General features: G+C 42.9%; 1 protein-coding gene across 3 annotated transcripts in view; it reads left to right on the top strand.

Moving 5' to 3' along the window:
- The window catches only part of LRP6 (LDL receptor related protein 6), a 136,419-nt gene that overhangs the window by 38,412 nt on the left and 80,048 nt on the right, over nt 1-17,959 (top strand). For all 3 annotated transcript variants that reach the window (XM_075442162.1, XM_075442170.1, XM_075442179.1), the window contains exon 3: nt 17,238-17,435. In XM_075442162.1, the coding sequence (XP_075298277.1) occupies nt 17,238-17,435 (198 nt within the window). The remainder of the gene's footprint in view (nt 1-17,237; nt 17,436-17,959) is intronic.

The raw sequence follows: 17,959 nt of genomic DNA on the forward strand, positions 1-17,959 counted from the left end.
TTCATGGTGGCACATCAAATGCCACACTACGAAATGCGGAAGCATTTTTCTTTATTACTTGTCAAAAGCAATGCCATTAAATTGCAACCAGCAGCCTTCTAATTCACCCTGTGATTTGTTCATCTTTTGTCTGAATACTAAGCAGCTTACTTTGTGAATGTCGTATTATCTTTAAATATATGAGCAGATGCAAAAGAGGAAAAGTACACAGTTGCTTAACAGACCCTTGTTGTCATTTGGTAGATGTTCTTGCTCCATCACCTTCCAGCACAGGGTGCATTCTTGCTTCTACAGGTGGGATTGGGAGGATAGGGAAGAAGTAGCAGCATTACACTGCTGAAAAAAATAGTTTGTGGGCCTCATCTACCACTCCAGTCTCATCAAGACAGCTGTTAAACAAATGTTTGACCTGCTTAATGATGTGAGGATTATGATACTGTTTTGATGGGGCGGCATAATTAGCGATAGGCTGTGCTGCAAACTAATACCTGTTTTCTCTGAGAATTTTGGCCTAAACACACGCAGCTTAAAAACAGTCCAGGCACAGATCAGTGCTTCTGGTGGAGGGTTTAATCGTATGAGCAGTAAGCCATTCCCTTCAGTGGTACTGCAAGAGCTAGTGTTTCTCTGTAGAAGAAGCTTTAGCAACAGGTCTGTTAGCTGCCTAGCTTTCCACGTATTTCATGCCATGGATGTTTGGTGTCTCAGAACCACAGAGTGGTAGGGCTTGGCAGGGACCTCTGTGGGTCACCCAGTCCAACACCCCTGCCGAAGCAGGGTCACCCAGAGCAGGCTGCAGAGGACCTTGTCCAGGCGGGTCTGGAATATCTCCAGAGAAGGAGACTCCACAGCCTCCCTGGGCAGCCTGGGCCAGGGCTCCGTCACCCTCAGAGGGAAGAAGTTCTTCCTCACGTTCAGACGGAACTTCCTGTGCCTCAGTTTGTGCCCGTTGCCCCTTGTCCTGTCGCTGGGCACTCTTGCTACCTCTACTGATGTGGTTAAAAGCCAAACGTGTCACAAGTGTGGGAGAGTTGGTGGTGGGTGGCGATTTCCACTCCTGATCTTAGGTCACATGTACAATACAAGGAAAAGGATTGCTGCAGAATTTTGCTGGACTCTTAATTACCTCCTCTGAGGTTACTGGTTTATGCATCTGAGGTCTGTGGAGTTGAGAAGAGCAATGTTCACAGCTCGTTACACTGAGCGTATGAGATTGGGTTATGTTAAGGTAGCAATGACCCCCCACACACAATAAATTGATGGATCTAGGAGCTGACAATGGCCTAAAAATAGGGACAAGCACCGTTGGTAGTTAACATCTGAGACGCACGTGTGAATACTGTAGGTATCGGAGCCTAAGTCAGAAAATAAGTCCCGATTTGATCTTTGCAATTCCTTGCTCTATTTCAGTCAAGTCGGGCCCCAGCTTCACCTCCCTGTGGGAGCCGGATGGCATCGTGCATATCTGTTAGCAGGGCACCGGCGTGGGACGGACCCGCTCCGAAAGCTGTAGCTGCTGGATGTGCTTCATTCAGTGCCTCTGTTTTCGTTAGGCTTCAAGGAATCTAGCCACAGAACATGCCTCTCTCGAGAAGACCAGGTCTCCTTCTCTGGAGATATTCCAGACCCGCCTGGACAAGGTGCTGTGCAGCCTGCTGTAGGTGACCCTGCTTCGGCAGGGGGTTGGGCTGGGGGATCCACAGAGGTCCCTTCCGACCCCGACCATGCTGTGATTCTGTGATTCTTAATTCCAGTGTTCACAGAGAAACTTGCATTGTTATGTTTTTTTTTTTTCAGAGGTTTTTCCCTGTTTTTGTTCTGGCAACATTATAGGGGTTGTGTCTTGTCCTAGAAGTATGGCTAGCGGAGAGGGCCCAGGCGCAGTTCATTGCAGGGGATGCACAACAGAAAAAGCAGCATGTAGATCTCTGGTACTAATTTTTTTTTTTTTTTGTAGCAGATAATCAATGTGTGTAATGTTTATTTAAATGATCTGGAAAAAGCTTGCTTGTTCTTTGCACTGAAGAAAACCTCAGTCTTTGCTTTTAGAGACGTTTCATACCTTCTTATGAGGAGCTACCTACAGAGGACGAGATGATGTTCCTGCTTAAATAGCCTTCTCTGAGTCCCAGATAGAACTGCCTCATTGACATCAGTTTGGATTGGTGACTCTCTGCCTCTGAAAAGAACAAAAAAACACATGGTAATCTCTTATGTTAGGTTTTAAGCGAAAGCTGAGTTCTTGCCAAGCTGAACAAGCCTTATTTCTTTCACTCTTAGCTTGGACCCCAAATGAAAAACAGAGTTTGTGCCTTTCTGTTTGAAAGTTAGCCAGAAAATGATCTTTGAGGGAAGGTGGTCCCATGCCATGCTTAGGTATGCAACTGTCTGAGTGGAGCTAGCCAGGTCACCTCCCTCGGCAGTCACTGGAGAAGGGTGGCTTTCTCTTTGGGCTGAGCCGGAGCAGTACTGTCACCTCTGGAGGAAGCTGCTTCTCTCCACCTCTACCTGGTGAGCTCACCCTTTGAAACTGGGTTCTAAAATTGGACCTTGTTATTAATCCTGCTTCCCCTCAGAGGACTCTCTGATTATTTAGAAATAGTAATTATTTGTTTCAGTGCCAAACTTGGTGAGTGCAATTGCTCCTATGGACTGTAAAAAGGAAGGAGGCAGAAATGTACACGACTATAGTTAAACAATTGAGTTTAAAAACAAAAATGCGCCAAAAATAAAGCAAACGCCATAAATGTGAGTTTATTGGATAATTTCTTGATGTGATGTGAAAAACTGAGGAAAAGGGTCATCTCGCTCTCCTATTCCATTCCAAGAAACTAGAGCTTTGTAGAAATTCCAGCTCTGGAGCCTCCCTAGTGCACACCGACCTCGACTCAGTAAGGCGAGACTGACGTGCGTATCTTTTAGTCTCTCGCAGTCATTAAAGCACTGTTCTTGATAAAACTGTGATGAAGGCAAGTGTCTTTGTATTTCATCTGCATTAAAATAATTGTTTTATCTACGAAGCTAATTGAAGCCTTATACTCTTCCCCCCACCCCCTTGTAATAGAAGTCCTCGTGGTTGTTATAGCATTCATTTCCAAAGCAAATTCAGAAAATCTTCTGTGAGGCATTGCAGCTCAACATAGAGGAGCACTGAAAGGTTCAGAGCAGAGAAGGTTTTTGTACTGAAAATCTGAAGGCGATAATAAAGCCATCAATATGTACAACCCTGTGATTTTATGCATTACTTGGAACTTCGGCATCTTTGCTTCCCTGACTACAGAGCATGGCATTGAGTATGGCTCAAGTCCCTGTCCTAGAAAAAGACTCGTTTACAGAATGAATTCTTGCTGGCCTGGAAAAGCCCTTTCTCCAGCAGTTATGTCAACTCATTCAGTTGATCCCGAAGACATTAGACAGACTCGAGGTGGAAAAAATATCTCAAGGCCCCCACCCCCTTTCTTGAAATGTGTGAGTTGTGACTTCGGGATTGGCGTTGTTACGGATGCGGGCAGGGAGCTGGTCAGAAGAAGCTCGCAGCAGCTAGGGCTAGCCCTGCTGCCATCCATCAGCACGTTTGCTTTCCCCACGCTGTGAAAAAGCTGCAGTGCCTATTTTCTCGGGTTTTTAGCTAGCCAAGTTAAGGTAAATATGTGTTTGTTTCCCTTCTCAAGGAACAGAGTGTATCGCTCTGGTCTAGCTCCTCCTTTTGTGCGGCTGGCCTGGTTCTGTCAAGCTGTCAGTGTCAGGTGCCATTGGCTCACAGTCTTTCCTGGTCTGTCTGTCCTCTGCCTCCTCACGATTACCAGCGTGCAAAACCAACCTGTTGGGCCAGCTCACGGTGCAGTCCGTGAAAAACCACAGGAGCAAGGTTGTAAAGAGTTAAGACTCCCCTGAATAAATTCACTGTCTGTATTTCTTATATACTTGGGGTAAAGTCTTACTGTTGCCACCAGTTCTGTGCAGTATTAGAATAACTCTGTCCTCTGATCTGAATTTCTTCATATAGTTCTTTTCCAAACATATTTTTGTCCTCAGTGGTAAACACAAACTTTTTTGGTCATTTGCAGAACTGGAGATCCTTTTTATTACAATTAAATTCAGTTCAGAGAAGAGTAGCTGAACAGTAATTGTCAATAAAGCAGATAAAAGCCTGTGGTAAAATGGGAAAACAAGCATGAAGGGATTACTGTTCATGACTTCTAACAAAAGAAAGTATTGTCATCTGAAGCAGACCATGGAATGGACAGGCTAAATTGGACCTGCTATGAAAGGAATAAATTAAATTTAGAGCAAAATACAGTTTTTTTTGGAAGTGTACCGAGTCTGAGAGTTTTCAGAAGTTGTTGCACTTGAGATCTGAGTGCATCCCTGATGTACATAAACTCGGGTTTTGGGGAAAGAATATCCATACATGCACATACCTAATCTGGGAGTTTACTTTCTTCTATTTTGTTATGAGTGCTGGCTGATGCAAAACTTGGAGAGGCTGAGTTGTATGAGCGTGTTACTGCATTTCCATGGAAAATGTAAGCTTAGAGGAAAACCGAGAACCTAGATGAACCAATTGTACTTTGCCTTGGGCCAGAAATTGCATACAGTGAAACCTCTAAGTTCTGCATTGCTTGGACACAAGTCTCAAGCTGCCAGCAGTCACGCTCAGTGCTGCCACTCTTCGTGAAGCTATCTTTCGGCCCCAATCTTTTTCACCCCTGAGGTTGTAATTGTGACTCTTGGAAGAGTTTTGGAGAAGAAGTGCTTTGTCCCCCTCAAAAAAAGGATACTAATGCTGTCCTGCTTTGGAGTTTGAGTAACACACAGTTGCTTGGTGGACTTGGGTTGATGGCGAATAAATGCAGCGTTCAGTAAACTTGAGCAGCTCTTAACTGAAGTTATAGTTAAGAGAGGAATAATATACCAAGAACTAAAACCTCTGCTTTTGGCTATAACAGGGATATAGTGAAAACAGTGGGAGAGCACTAATAATCGAAGTGTAGTTTGGGTGGCAAGGAATTTGACAGGCAGTTTGTATCCTTTCAGTCTTCCCACGGCAGTTCCTGTAGTGGAAAGAGGGCTGAAACCCACCGTGTCGTACGTCAGTGGACAGAAAGACCACAGGAGTCTGGCAGCTGGAAACACTGGTGTCTGCCACCCCTGGAAATGAAGTTGTGCATTGGAGGGCAGTTGATCTTGCCTAGTGTAAAGGCTACAGGTCAGAATGTGACCTGAGTTTACCTGTTAGTCAGTGAATGAGTATAAATGCAGTTTTTGTGGGAATTTAATTACTAATTTAGAATTACTGTCATTAAGTTGGTGCTGCTTCTGCTTAGCTGTAGCTTGCTGTTGAAGTGCAGTTGTGCTGGGGTCATACCAAGATACTTTTAACTTTTGAATTTGCTACCACATCTACAGATTTCTGTTCATTGTTCCTGACTTCTTTCATATGAATTATTTACATAATTTTGGCAAGACTGGAGTGTTATTCTGCACTGTATCTTGAAGACTCAACCTCCTCCATATCTGGATTCCCAGCTGGTAATGTTTCTTCAGTATGTTGGGCTTGGGTCTACAAGGTCGTCATCAGCCACCAGCTTTTTTTCCTGTGTGCTTTGCTACATGTGATGTCTCATTATTCACATGAGCTGCTCCGTGCTTTTGCTCCCTGGAAGCTTTTGTATCTAGTGCAAACTTCTGAAGTGTCAGCAACTGCCAACATAGTTGTATTCAGTTCTGGCTGAAGCTTACCTAGAGCTGGCACCACCATCAGGAATGATCTGAACTTTTTGTGTCCCCCTGCCTCTGGGATTGCTCTCTTCCCTTGTTGACTTGTGTTTTTTTTCCTGTGGCCTCAGCTTTGGCTTTCACTCACCTGTTGGCCATGGACAAGAATTTAGAAGATTACCTGAAGGGGGGAAACAGGTCCTTTATCTGTACCCTATTATTTATATGTCCTCTAGTGCAATAGTTTCCCCTTGCAAAGTAAATTTACTTATATGGAGTAATTCGTATAAAAACTCAGACTCTGCTGTCTGATTTTGTTTTGTAATGTTTAAAATATGCGTGTCAGGTTCTCAGTGGCATATTTATAACTCATAGGAGATCACGCTCTCCACTTACCTTGCTCAGCCCGGTCCTGCGTTTTGTGGGGGGATCTCCAAAGGCACCTGCAGAGTGGCACAAAGGGCTGTGGGTTTCTCCGTTAAAACAAGTCTGGTAACAACGTGTTATGAAAGGAGCATAAAGGTAAGGGAACACGGCAACACCGAGTTTAGAAGACAGAAAACCGCCGGCAGATTTGGAACGCGATAGAAGTGGAGTTCCCAGCCGTGTATCCACACACACATCGCTTGCTCTTGTGTGGCACTGTGCATTGCAGGTTTTTATCTTTCCAGGCCCCAACTTCTCAGTTTTCCCTCTGGATGTTTTTACACTTTAAATCGTTTTTCCCAATACTTATTCTTTTGTTAGCTGGATATGTTCAGTTCCTGTTAAATGAAACTAAATTCCTGTTAAATGAAATTAAATGAAATCCTAGAGAAAAATCACAACTAAAAAACAGTTTGCAACAAAAAGTATCTACGTACGGGCAGAAATGCCTTTTCGTGTGTTGTGTTGGCTGAGATCCTGCTGCGTGTGGGAGAGGGACCGATCCCCTTCCCCTTGGATAGTGACTGATGGTGGTGATGTCTCCAGCCGGCTGTTCTGAAGGGTGAATGATAGTCCGTGTATGTTATGCTTGTAAAATGGTAAAATGAATTAACTATCATTGTGCTGACTATCCACAAAATTACTAAAATCACACAAAGAGCAGGCACTTTTTTTTTTTTTTAACAAGCTGTAACTTGGGGTTGTTTTGTTGTTGTGTTTTTTTTTTTTATTTTCTTTAAAAGTCTTTAGGTATAAGGTAGGGAAGGGAAAGGAAGCAACGGAGTGAAAAAGGCACTTCTAAAACTTCCCTCCTCCCCTCTTGCAACCTGTTCAAACAGGGTTAGTGCCTGAGCTCCTGCTGTGCTCCTGGGTTCAAGAAGCAGATTTCTCCCACTGGTTCAGAGCAGGGTGAAATTTCCCCACCTGTGCGTCTTGGCTTCTGCTACGCTGAAGTTTAATGTTCCCACCTTTTTATTTTCTCTATGCCTTTTTTCTTCAGATTTTTAACAGATTAAATGTAGCAATAAAAATAAGCAACAAATATTATATCAGATTAAATCATATGTTTGAATGTGCCATTTTCTATTCCTGCATGGACAATTTGGAGGCATTTTTTAGCCAGATAAAAGATACCGCCAGCTTTCTTGGATAATGCAGTTGTATACTAGAAGGATCTGTTATACCTAACAGTGAGTCTTTAAAGTACTGGTCTGTGAATTCACAATATATTTAGATATAGAAAAAGATGTCTGTTTGTTTTTGAAGGTTTTGCTTATGCTTGTTTTCCATGTACTAGCATATAATTTACTTTATATGTGGTTGGTGTTTTGTTTACCGTGACAGCTGGTTTTACAAGTTAAATGCAAAGAACAATTTCATTTTTTTGTTAAAATACTCGAAAATAGTTGTACGAGTGTAAAACCACTCAAATTATTATCTTCTGCAGGAAAAGCTTTGAACTGGGCAGATTGTGTTGCCTGCATGGTTCCTCGCTGCTGAATACCCTCTGCTGTTGCATTCTTTTGAGTTGTGCCGCGTAATGTTGGGTTTGGCTGGTTTTTTTGGAATCTGAGATAAACCTCAATCTAATTTTGAAAACAGAAGCTAATACTCTGGATGCAGTGCAGTGCGAGCGGATCCTCCGTGCTTCGCAAAACCTGGGCCAGATGATGTCTTTTGGACGGAGGGGTGGTAAGATTTTTGCCTGGACTGGCAATGGCTAGCGTGCTTGAGATGCGTGGAGACTCTGTGTCTGTGAGATGTAAGGGAAGAAAAAGAGAAGTATTCTTCGGAGAGGACCTGAAGCACAGATATTAGTGCAGAGGAAGGTAGCCAGCCAGTAGGTGTAAGGAGAGGAGTTGTTGGTCCCAGCTGCATCAGTGACTCAACTCTCCGCCTTCCGCAGTGATGCGGGAGAGGTGGAAAAGTGGCAGCCCTGAGGTGCTGGGCATCTGGCAAAAGCAACCGCAAACAGACGGATCAGCTTTATCCATGTAGTATTTATTGGGCAGGAAAGCAACTTTATTTAAATAAGCAAAATATTGCTGGAATCTGATTTTCCGCTTTTCTGAATATCAGAGTTTAACACTAAGGAAACTATTATTTGCAGATTTTGAAATTCTCCATTTTTTTAAATAAGTTGTGCAATTTCTAGAGGCTGCTGCTGTATGCAGTAGCTCCCCATATTGTTGCTGGATAGATGTAGCTTTCCCTTTCCCAAAACGTTTATCAGTATATCCTTGTATCCTTTCTGTAATTGCCACTCCCCCCTCTCAAGCACCAACTGACTTTCAAAACTTGTGGCTTTATCTGGTTGTTCAAAATGTGATCCTTTTTTTTTCTTTTTCCAGATGCTGTAGGGAAAATAGGGAAGAGCACTTCTCTGCTTGTTTGTAAACAGCCTGCATTTTTTCAATTTTTTTTAGTGGCATTCAGTATAATTAGTTTAAATTCTGTGAGCTGATGGGAAATGATCAACACTTCTTTTTTTTTCCTTTCCTTTCTTCAGAGAAATTCAGGGTTGAGCTGAAAGTTTTAAATTGACACTTTTGAGTGATTAGAAGCGTACTTGGGTTTCCCCCCCTTAGTGTAATAGTTTGGTGGGCATTTTCTTTGTGCCTTCTTAGAAAACGTCTTGTGAGTGAGTCCTGTGCTGGGGGGTGGATTTGGGATTTTTTTCACCCCTTTAGACACATATTTGTGCCAGAAGTGATTCGTATGCAGTGTGTGTGGTTAATGGTGGCTCTTACCAGAAGAGCAGGTGAATGTCCCGCAAAAAGAAGCTTGTAGGGATAAATGCTGATTACTTGGATTTAAAGCTTTTAATTGATTTTTAACTTCAGGTGCATAAATACCAGAAGTGTAGTTGCTGTAGAATGCATAGCCACTTTTTCCATAAAAAAATGAATCTGAGTATTTAATATTGAGCTGTTTAAACAAGGAATGGAAAAGTAAAAATATTCTTATTTCCTTTATTGGAAACTCTAACCTAGAAAAATATCGAGTGAAGTCTCAGACATCTCAATTATTGGACAATAAAATTTTCAATATAAAAATGAAGGGGCATTTGTTTCATCCAAGTGTGAAGCCTTTGGCTGGCATTCAGATCACATTCGGTGGGCCTTTCTAAACGCTCTGTGAAAACTTTCCTCCTTTTAATAAAAGCCAAGCCCACCTAGGTTTGTATCTCCAGAATTAGGGCGGTGTAAACGTAGCCTGTCATGTTATGCATTAGTTACACCGTGTCCCTTTATTTCCACTCTTTTTACCCTCCATACAGTAACCTCTCCTCTTTCCCTTGTGGTGGTGTTTTTTGTTTGTTTATTTTGTAGTGAACATCGTGTAGCTTTTGATGGGTTAAAAATAAGGCCTTATTTTTTTGTAATTTTGTAGTATGAAAGGACTAATTGGTGCATGCTGCCTTCTTACAGCAGAGTAAGCGATTTAGTGAGTCTAGTGGATGATCAAAGTATAGAAGAAGAAATAAGCAGTCAAGGCAAATAAAGCCATTTCAGAAAAGGTGAAATGAATGAGTTGTTTGCCTGCGTGTTCCTTACTGAGGGCATCAGGTTGGTTTCCATATAAACGACCTGATAAACAAATCACGAGGACAGGAACTGCACTGAAAATGTACTGAAGTGCTAAATGACATTGTGAATTCCTTTAATAATAATAAAAAAAAGCCTAAGGAATGATGGTTACATATAAGTAAGCCTGATGTACGTACTAAACAATAAGATGGAAACTATGAAAAAAGAATTAGCAGAGTGCTGGAAAAGTGATATGAAGGGTAAGAGCCAGCTTGGTTTGGTAGAGCATTGAAGTTCATTGGGGTTCCTTGGAGGAGTCGGGAATCAAGAACATAAAAATGATCTGGTTGGTAATAGTGTACCGAGAGAGGGCTGAATAACAAGGGGCTGTTTTACTGCCGAAAGACTTGGAATGCAGAAAAAAAACCCCCCACAATCTCACGGAGGAAAAATTGCAGAAGATTTCTTGATACTGAACATGCTGTTCCCCAGTAGCAGTTGATGGAAGACAGGGCATCTCCCTGACAGTTTTTTCAGCTAATTTAATCTCTTTTCTTCTCTTGTTCCTGGCAGTGCCATCCTGCCTTCTCATGTTTTAGCACAGGAACCCACTTGATAGTGTGGTGAACTGCTTCAGGGAATTGATTGGGCTCCAACTTAATCCAGTAAAACAGAGAATGAAGTTAAGTGAGTAGGTCTGGGATAAAGACTTCTACCGTTATGTGCAGCATCTGCATTAAGGATTGCTAGGATACTTATACCAGCAAATTCTGTTTAATGTGAGTGTAGCTGATGTATCTGTGTAGTACTCTGCAGTTCATAACTCAGAATTTTGCACAGCAGCGTGCAGTGGGAATGACTAGATTTTTGCTTGTAAGAAACAGCCCAGACTGCCAAACGGCAGATTTCTCCCTCTGGCCCTGATGTGCTCGGTGACACGATCGGGATGTGTGACCTGGCTGTGCTGCCGCGGAGAAGTGCATGTGTTCTTAGGGCTTCAGTTTAAGGTACAAGTACAGGGACAGCCTTTCTCCACCTTGTGTACTCAGGATGTGTAGGGAGATAAGGAGAAGAATTCTCCCCCTTTTTTGTTTTTTGTTGAAAGATAAGAAGCGAGTTTGATTATGACTGTACTGAAAAGATCCTCGTGTGTCAAAGCAGGCAGTGAAAAATCCATGGCAGCAGCTGACTTGTCTACTTTCAGCCCAAGGGTCTTTGAAACGACTCAATTCTAAATTCTCATTGACAAACTAAATATTTACAGTGCAGATGTTTGTATTTTTAGTGCAAGAAACAGATTATTTTTCATTGTGCAAAAACCTTAAATTTTATCTGGGAAAGATGGTGAACCAAGATCCCACGGTCTTCTCACTGCTCTCTACCAGCTGTAGTTTTAACACAGCTGACTATTCTCTTATACTTGCTTTCCGCATTTCGTTCAGCTCACAGGTGTGTAGATCTGCAGTTTCCGATAGGATCTCGGAAAAAGAAAGATGAGGAGCTACTGGAGAGAGTCCAGAGGAGGGCTACGAGGATGGTGAGGGGACTGGAGCATCTCTCCTATGAGGAGAGGCTGAGGGAGCTGGGCTTGTTCAGCCTGGAGAAGAGAAGGCTGAGAGGGGACCTAATAAATGTTTATGAATATCTGCAGGGTGGGGGTCAGGAGGACAGGGCCAGACTCTTTTCAGTGGTGCCCAGCGACAGGACAAGGGGCAACGGGCACAAACTGAAGCAGAGGAAGTTCCAGCTGAACATGAGGAAGAACTTCTTCCCTCTGAGGGTGACGGAGCCCTGGCACAGGCTGCCCAGGGAGGCTGTGGAGTCTCCTTCTCTGGAGATATTCCAGACCCGCCTGGACAAGGTCCTGTGCAGCCTGCTCTGGGTGACCCTGCTTGGGCAGGGGGTTGGGCTGGGTGACCCACAGAGGTCCCTTCCAACCCCCACCATGCTGGGATTCTGTGAGACCCTTTTGAAAGGGCTGGTGCTGCGTGTGCCGGCTCCTCGTGGGCGATGCTGAGCGACGGCGGCTGGAGGCACTGCCAGGGCCGACCTCGCTGAACCTCCTCAGCCCTGAGGAGCTGCCCAGTGACAGCACGCAGCCCTGGCTCTGCTGCTTCCCTGGCCTCTTGAGAGGTGGTGGTACAGTTGTTGGGGTTGTGTGCTGTTGTTTTTTGGTTTGGTTTTTTTTTTTTTTTTGCTTGTGTGTTTGTTTTCTGAAAGTCTGTTAAAACTGCCAGCTGGTTTGCTTTCCTCTGCTATTTTCTTGTATTTTGTTGTTGTAGTTGGAGGACCAAGGGAGGTAGGAAGGCAAGAATTTTCCTTTTGTTAATTTGTCCATCTCCTGTTACATGAACTTAGGTTTGAGGTTTGTGTTGGCTCACCTGCTGCTAAAGGGCTGGCTGAACTTTGCAGGGTCTGGTGCGTTGCATCTGGAGTGATTCCTGTGCAGAGGGCTGGCTGAGCCCTTCCACAGCACAGCTGCATCTTCCTTCCATCTTGCAGTCAGCTGGGGTCTAGGGATGGCATTAAATAGGTAACAGAGAGGGGAAACGGTTTCTTTGTATATTTTTTTGGCTTAAACTGGGAAAATTACTGTTTCAAATATTGTTTTGAAATGCTGCCGAGTTCTGACAAGCCGTATTTCCTGCTTGCTCTAGGAGAAATCAGACAATGGCTTCTTTTCCATAACTGGAACCGTGGTGTTTGACCTTTTGTGTCTGGAGATAGGAAAGGTTAATTTACAAGTTCAAGGAGCAAGAGACCTTTCCACCTGCTCAAACAATTGAAATTCTGCCGTTATGACCAGTCAGCAAAAATAGCTGCTGCTTGTTTTGTAATGAACCTGTTGCTCCTTTTCTTTGGGAGCTGTGCCCCAAAGGACAACCAGATGCCTGTGACTCTGCAGTGCATCAGCAGATGTTTGACAGTGAAGTCAAATCTTACTTCCCACAGGCGCTCAGAAATGTCTGGGTGAAAATGAAAAACAACCTCTCATCTATGTTTTTCTTGTCAGATTGCCCAGCGTGTTTTTTAGACTAGAATACCTGAAAACAGACGGCATGATGGCTGAGAGATACTTGTTTCTTTTGGTTTATGAATATCATGTAAGTTTGAGCTTCCATGTTGATTTCTTATGAATGACTTTCAGCATTTTTGCTAAGGTATTCTTTCCAGGGCTTGTGAAAACCATCGCCAAAATCTCGTTCTAGTTTTATACTGTGTTGTTGATACTGAGCTAGAAAGAAAGCATCAGCTTCTGATGCTTTCGTCAGAGGTTTTCTTCTTTCCAAAACTGGAGTGTTTGCATTTATGCCTTATTTTAGAAATGAATTCAAAGAAAAGAGAAGGTCTGGTGATAATTTTCTTTCTCCTTCTAGATAAAGTCTGAATAAGAGACTAAAGCCAGCTTTAAAGTGGAAACCCTGATATCACCTACTGGTTACAGGTGGGCCTTTGCCTAATTAGTGTACTGCCTGATGTCCTAGGATAAATGCAGTCATTTGCATAAAAGTGCTATCACCACAACAGCTTCTTCCGTTTGAGGGAACCAGGAGAGAGTATACTGGCAAAAATACTTGTATGCCTTGTAAAATATGTGTTCCAGCAGACTTTTTTCCTAGTGTGTGGTAGACATACATAGATGTGGAATTTTGCACGTTGATTTCTCCTTCTTGTCAGCTGAGTCCTTTAGCATCCCTGACAGATCAGCTGTGGAGCTCATCGTTCTTGACCTCTGTTTCTGCACAAGGCTATGCAGTGGCAGAATGAGGTATCTCTGTTACAGGTCATTCTGTTGCAGTCACTGGTCAGAGCCATGTCTAGTTTTGTTGGTCTGAGAACTAATAATCTGGGCTGTGAAATGGAGTAGCTGAGGTGCGAGCACCTGTGGAGTTCTGCCATAAGAAATTATTGTAGAGCAACTCTGAAAATGGCATTCAACTGATGTCCACACTTACTAGCTCATGGGAGACAAGCTATTGTAAAAGAGTACAGTTCTCAGCTAGCTAAGAACATCTTTCTCACACGTTTATCGTGATTGTATCCCGAAGGGATATTTGTCCTCTCTTTTATGAAGAATTGCCTCCATATTTAATTGGCTATGTGCATTTTTTTTGCTTCTCTTGGAGAACTGAAAATATTTCCTGAATCCTGTGATCACTTGAGAAACTTTGTACCAAAAACCTCCCTGTGGTACTTTTAGTCCCCTTATTTTCTGTTTCATTCAATACTTATGTCCTTCTGGATGGCAGTTTCCAACCCTCTGAACCCGCCTCAAGAAGTTTCTGTTAAGGATGCCTGAAGGGTCACTTGATTCGAATGTCTTGTCTTAAATTCCTGAAGGGCCACAAACATTTCTTCCTCTGAAGTTAAGAGCGATCTTCGATAGCCAAACACATATTTATTGTGTGTCATTTTCCTGAACTGCTCCAGCACCTATCATTTTCACTTTGTGTTTCTTCGTTAGAGGAGTGCCAGCCCTGCCAGCGCTGGAGCCAGGGCGGGCTGTTTGTCACTGCAGAGCTGATGAGCTCCACAGGGGCTGCTGAAACCTCTGCAGGCTCTGAAGTTTGGTGGCTCTTTGGGTCCCTGTAGAGCTCGGAGGTTCTGAGGGGCTGAAACCAGCGTAATTGCCAAGCTGGAGCGTTCGCTGTGAAGGGCCTCACCAAATAATTGGCTGTCCCAATTAAGCAGCTGCTCTTCCCGCGGAATAACGTTCAGGAAGGTAAATGTTTGCCTGCCCTGCAAGGTGTCCCAATTAACTGCCTTAAAATCAGCGAAGTGTCGGGGGGGGTGTCTCTGTTCAATGAGTGAAACAGTGGCATGCAGCTCGATGGGGGCCGGTGTTTTAATGACGCTCCTAGCAGGAGCCTAGTTTCCTGCGGGATAGGAGGGCTGAAAAGATCTGCATCGATGCTGGGGAGCGGTACGGATCAGAAAATTGCAAAGCTGATGGGTGCAGGCGATGAATTTCTCTCCCTCTGTGCATGCTGTCGGAAATCTCTGCTAAATTATAGCATTTAATCTTGGCATTTGTACTCTGCAAGCTTTTTTCTGTGTATGTGGGATATCCTGCCGTCAGTCTGCCTAGACTTTATAAGCTTTTTCGAAAAGCAGCTCTGTTATTTATTTCATTTGTTCATCGCACAGAATGGAACCAAGAAATGCTGTTTCCTCCTTTTTTTGTGCTGTGGCAAAACCTTTTAATTTGGGGCAAATCAAAACTGTGACGTTACAGCTGTATGATGCGTCCTGATTTCTGATACCTTTTAAGAGGAGGTTCTGTTGCCTGGGTTCACCTTATCTACCCGAGATGCAAAAATTTACAAATACTGAATCTAAAGACACATAGGGAAATATTTGTAAGGAAAAACTATCAAAGCTCTTCCTCTATTTGTTCATAATTTTTATAGATGGTATAACCTTATAGATAAACCAACATTCTGGGCCACAGTCAAACAAGATACCATTCAGTACTGCAGTCTAAGAACCTTCTTCTTTTCTATACGTCAAATACTTTATGCACCTTACTTCCTTAAAGGGGGAAACTTTCAAGCGAGGTGGAGGAAAATAAACAGGTGATAGTGGGGAAAAAAAACTGTTGGAAAAACCAAGCAAAGGTCACTAGAGCTGTTTGGAAATGCTGCTGAATCTTAAAGCCAGCGCTGTGTGGATGTGTGCTCCTCTGACAAATTAAATGGGGCTGGTTTTATGAAGTCTGGGAAAGTTTTTCTTTGTTACCATGTTCCCTTACCTGTTTTTGCTTGAGTAATTGCAGCGTGCATGAGAGGTGAGAGGGAGACAGGGAAGCAGATGAGGCTGTGCAGTGACTAACGAGCCGTTTCAGCCTGAAAAATCAGTTTTGCAGGGTGGCCAGAGCCTTGGAACCTATTAACATTGATGAAGCGTTTGGAAGGCTAGGACTTGACAGCTGGGACAAAGAAGGGTCTTTCTTAAGAAGTTTAAATAAATCTCTCTTTCTCTCTTCTTTCTTGCATGTGCTTGCTGGTGCAAGGCTGCCTGACTTTTTTAAACTTTTCTTTTTTTCAGGTATATAGTTCTCTTATTGCATAGCTTGACCAGGTGACTTGCTACTGTGCTACCTGTCTGAAAATTGGTTTGTTTTTTTTTTCCTTCATCTTCAAATCTCACATGTTCTCTTCAGATATTTGTGCTCTGTGTTCAAGACAGGCACGTTGCTCCGTAAAGAATGACTCACTTGAGATTGACTGGGGCAGTGTTCGTGTTAATCAGCTGCGTTTCTGTCCGCAGATATAGCTGTGCATTACAACAAACAAGCTGCAGACATGAATTAAGGGGGAAAATAGGACATGGAATTTCCTGACTTTCTAAAAGAAAAAAAAAAATAATTCTTTGCCAAGAATAACTTCATCTGCAAATGTTTCTTAAATGTGTTGCACATTTGTTTTTCTTTAAAGGATGGGTGGCCAGGCCTCTTCACATGTGGGCACCATATAGTGACATATTGTGGTTGTGTGATGATCTGGGGTAGTTTAAAGGCTTCAGCTATTTACTAATCTGGATTGTTTTGACTGAGCCATGTTAGGGAGCACAGATAGAAGCAGGTATGCTGGCAGATGTCATGAGGTTATGAGAAGCAATTTAGGACAGTAGTCGTCTTGTCTGTCCAAGCTGTAGCAACAAAATAGAGCAAGCTTCATTGACACCATCTGATCTGTTTATGTTCTATGTTACTACTGTTTAGTTATGCATTCTGTTAACAACACACGAAAGTAAATCCGTTTTCCACCACCTGTAGAAAAAGGACAAATATTCTTACCCTCCCACTAGTCTTCAGCCATAAGAAAGTGGTTTCCCTTGCTTCTCCTCAGTCTTAAACGCAACTAGGTAGCTTCCCTCCCTCCACTGCTTGCTCAATAGTGTTTAAACATGTGCCAGTATATGCTAACATGTTTTAAAACTTACTTGCTTCCCCAGTCTTCAAAGTTTTTATGAAGTGTTTTGCCCAGTCACTATGTGCAAGCTATGCTTCTAAACGGGTTGATGTAACTGCCTGAATTTCTCTGGCAAAAAAAGGTCATGAACGGGGCTTCTATGAAATCCACTGCACTGCCTTGCACGCAGCTGCTATGTTCACTAGAAGTCCACACGCCGCAGCCTCCTGTTCCCCCTCAGTGCTCAGACCAACGTTAAAGAGGCTGTTGTACTTTTACGACAGTCTGTAGTATCTATCTTCGCTGTTTAATGTTGAATTCTGGTGTTATTGTCAAGATCTGTTGGATATCCCCAACTTTCTCACTTGACCCAAGGAAAGAAGGAAATACGTGGAAGTAGAACGTGACGTAGTACTGTGGGTTTGTCTTCAGTTGTTTCTCTTCAGCTTTTTGTAAAGTAACTTGGTTCTGTTGTGTTTCACAGGGTGAGTGCACGTTACCCGGTAGAACAGAGCTCCACAGATGCTGTCTCTGCAGAACAGAGACTGCCTTTGCCTTTACTGAAAGTGGCATCCAGTGTTCCAGTTGTAGATTTATACGTGACTTTATTTTTTTTTTGTCTTTTCCCTTTTTTTTTGAATAATTATAGGTTCATGTATTGGACAGACTGGGGAGAAGTGCCAAAGATAGAACGTGCTGGGATGGATGGTTCAAGCCGCTCCATTATAGTCAACACAGACATATATTGGCCAAACGGGCTGACGTTGGATTATGAGGAACAGAAACTTTACTGGGCAGATGCTAAACTGAATTTCATCCACAAATCAAATCTGGATGGAAGTCATAGGTAAGAGGTTTTTGTTTGATGTATGTAATGCGGTACCTTTCTCGGAAGGTGTTATTTAAGCAACATTGTAAGTTGTGTTGCAGGGATTTGTCATGTTAGCACTCGCAAAACTTTAAGCAAACTAGTGCTGTTAGAAAATTATCCTTCCCCATCCTCCCCTTTCCAACACTCTGAAGCTGAATGTGTGCTCCTCTTTGGGGTGTCCTGTAACTATCACGAAGTCTTTTCTCAGAACCAGGCTGATGAGTTCTATTGTTAATTGTGTAAGAGTGTGTCACAAAATTGTCCCTTTTCAGTAGGTCTTCTGTGCTGTGTTGCTGTGATATTCAGAAATGAAGAAAATAATCTGAAAAAATGGATCATGATATACTAGTATTTCAGTTTCATTAATCCTAGCAGTTGGGAAAGTAGTGGAAAACAGTCTTTACAGAGAACTATGCTAAAATGACTGTTCTCCTCTAACAGTTTTATACCAATAATGTAATTCTTTTTGATCCAGTCACAGTTACTTCTTAATTAAGGGT

Source organism: Opisthocomus hoazin, chromosome 1 (assembly GCF_030867145.1).
Source record: "Opisthocomus hoazin isolate bOpiHoa1 chromosome 1, bOpiHoa1.hap1, whole genome shotgun sequence".
Taxonomy (NCBI): domain Eukaryota; kingdom Metazoa; phylum Chordata; class Aves; order Opisthocomiformes; family Opisthocomidae; genus Opisthocomus; species Opisthocomus hoazin.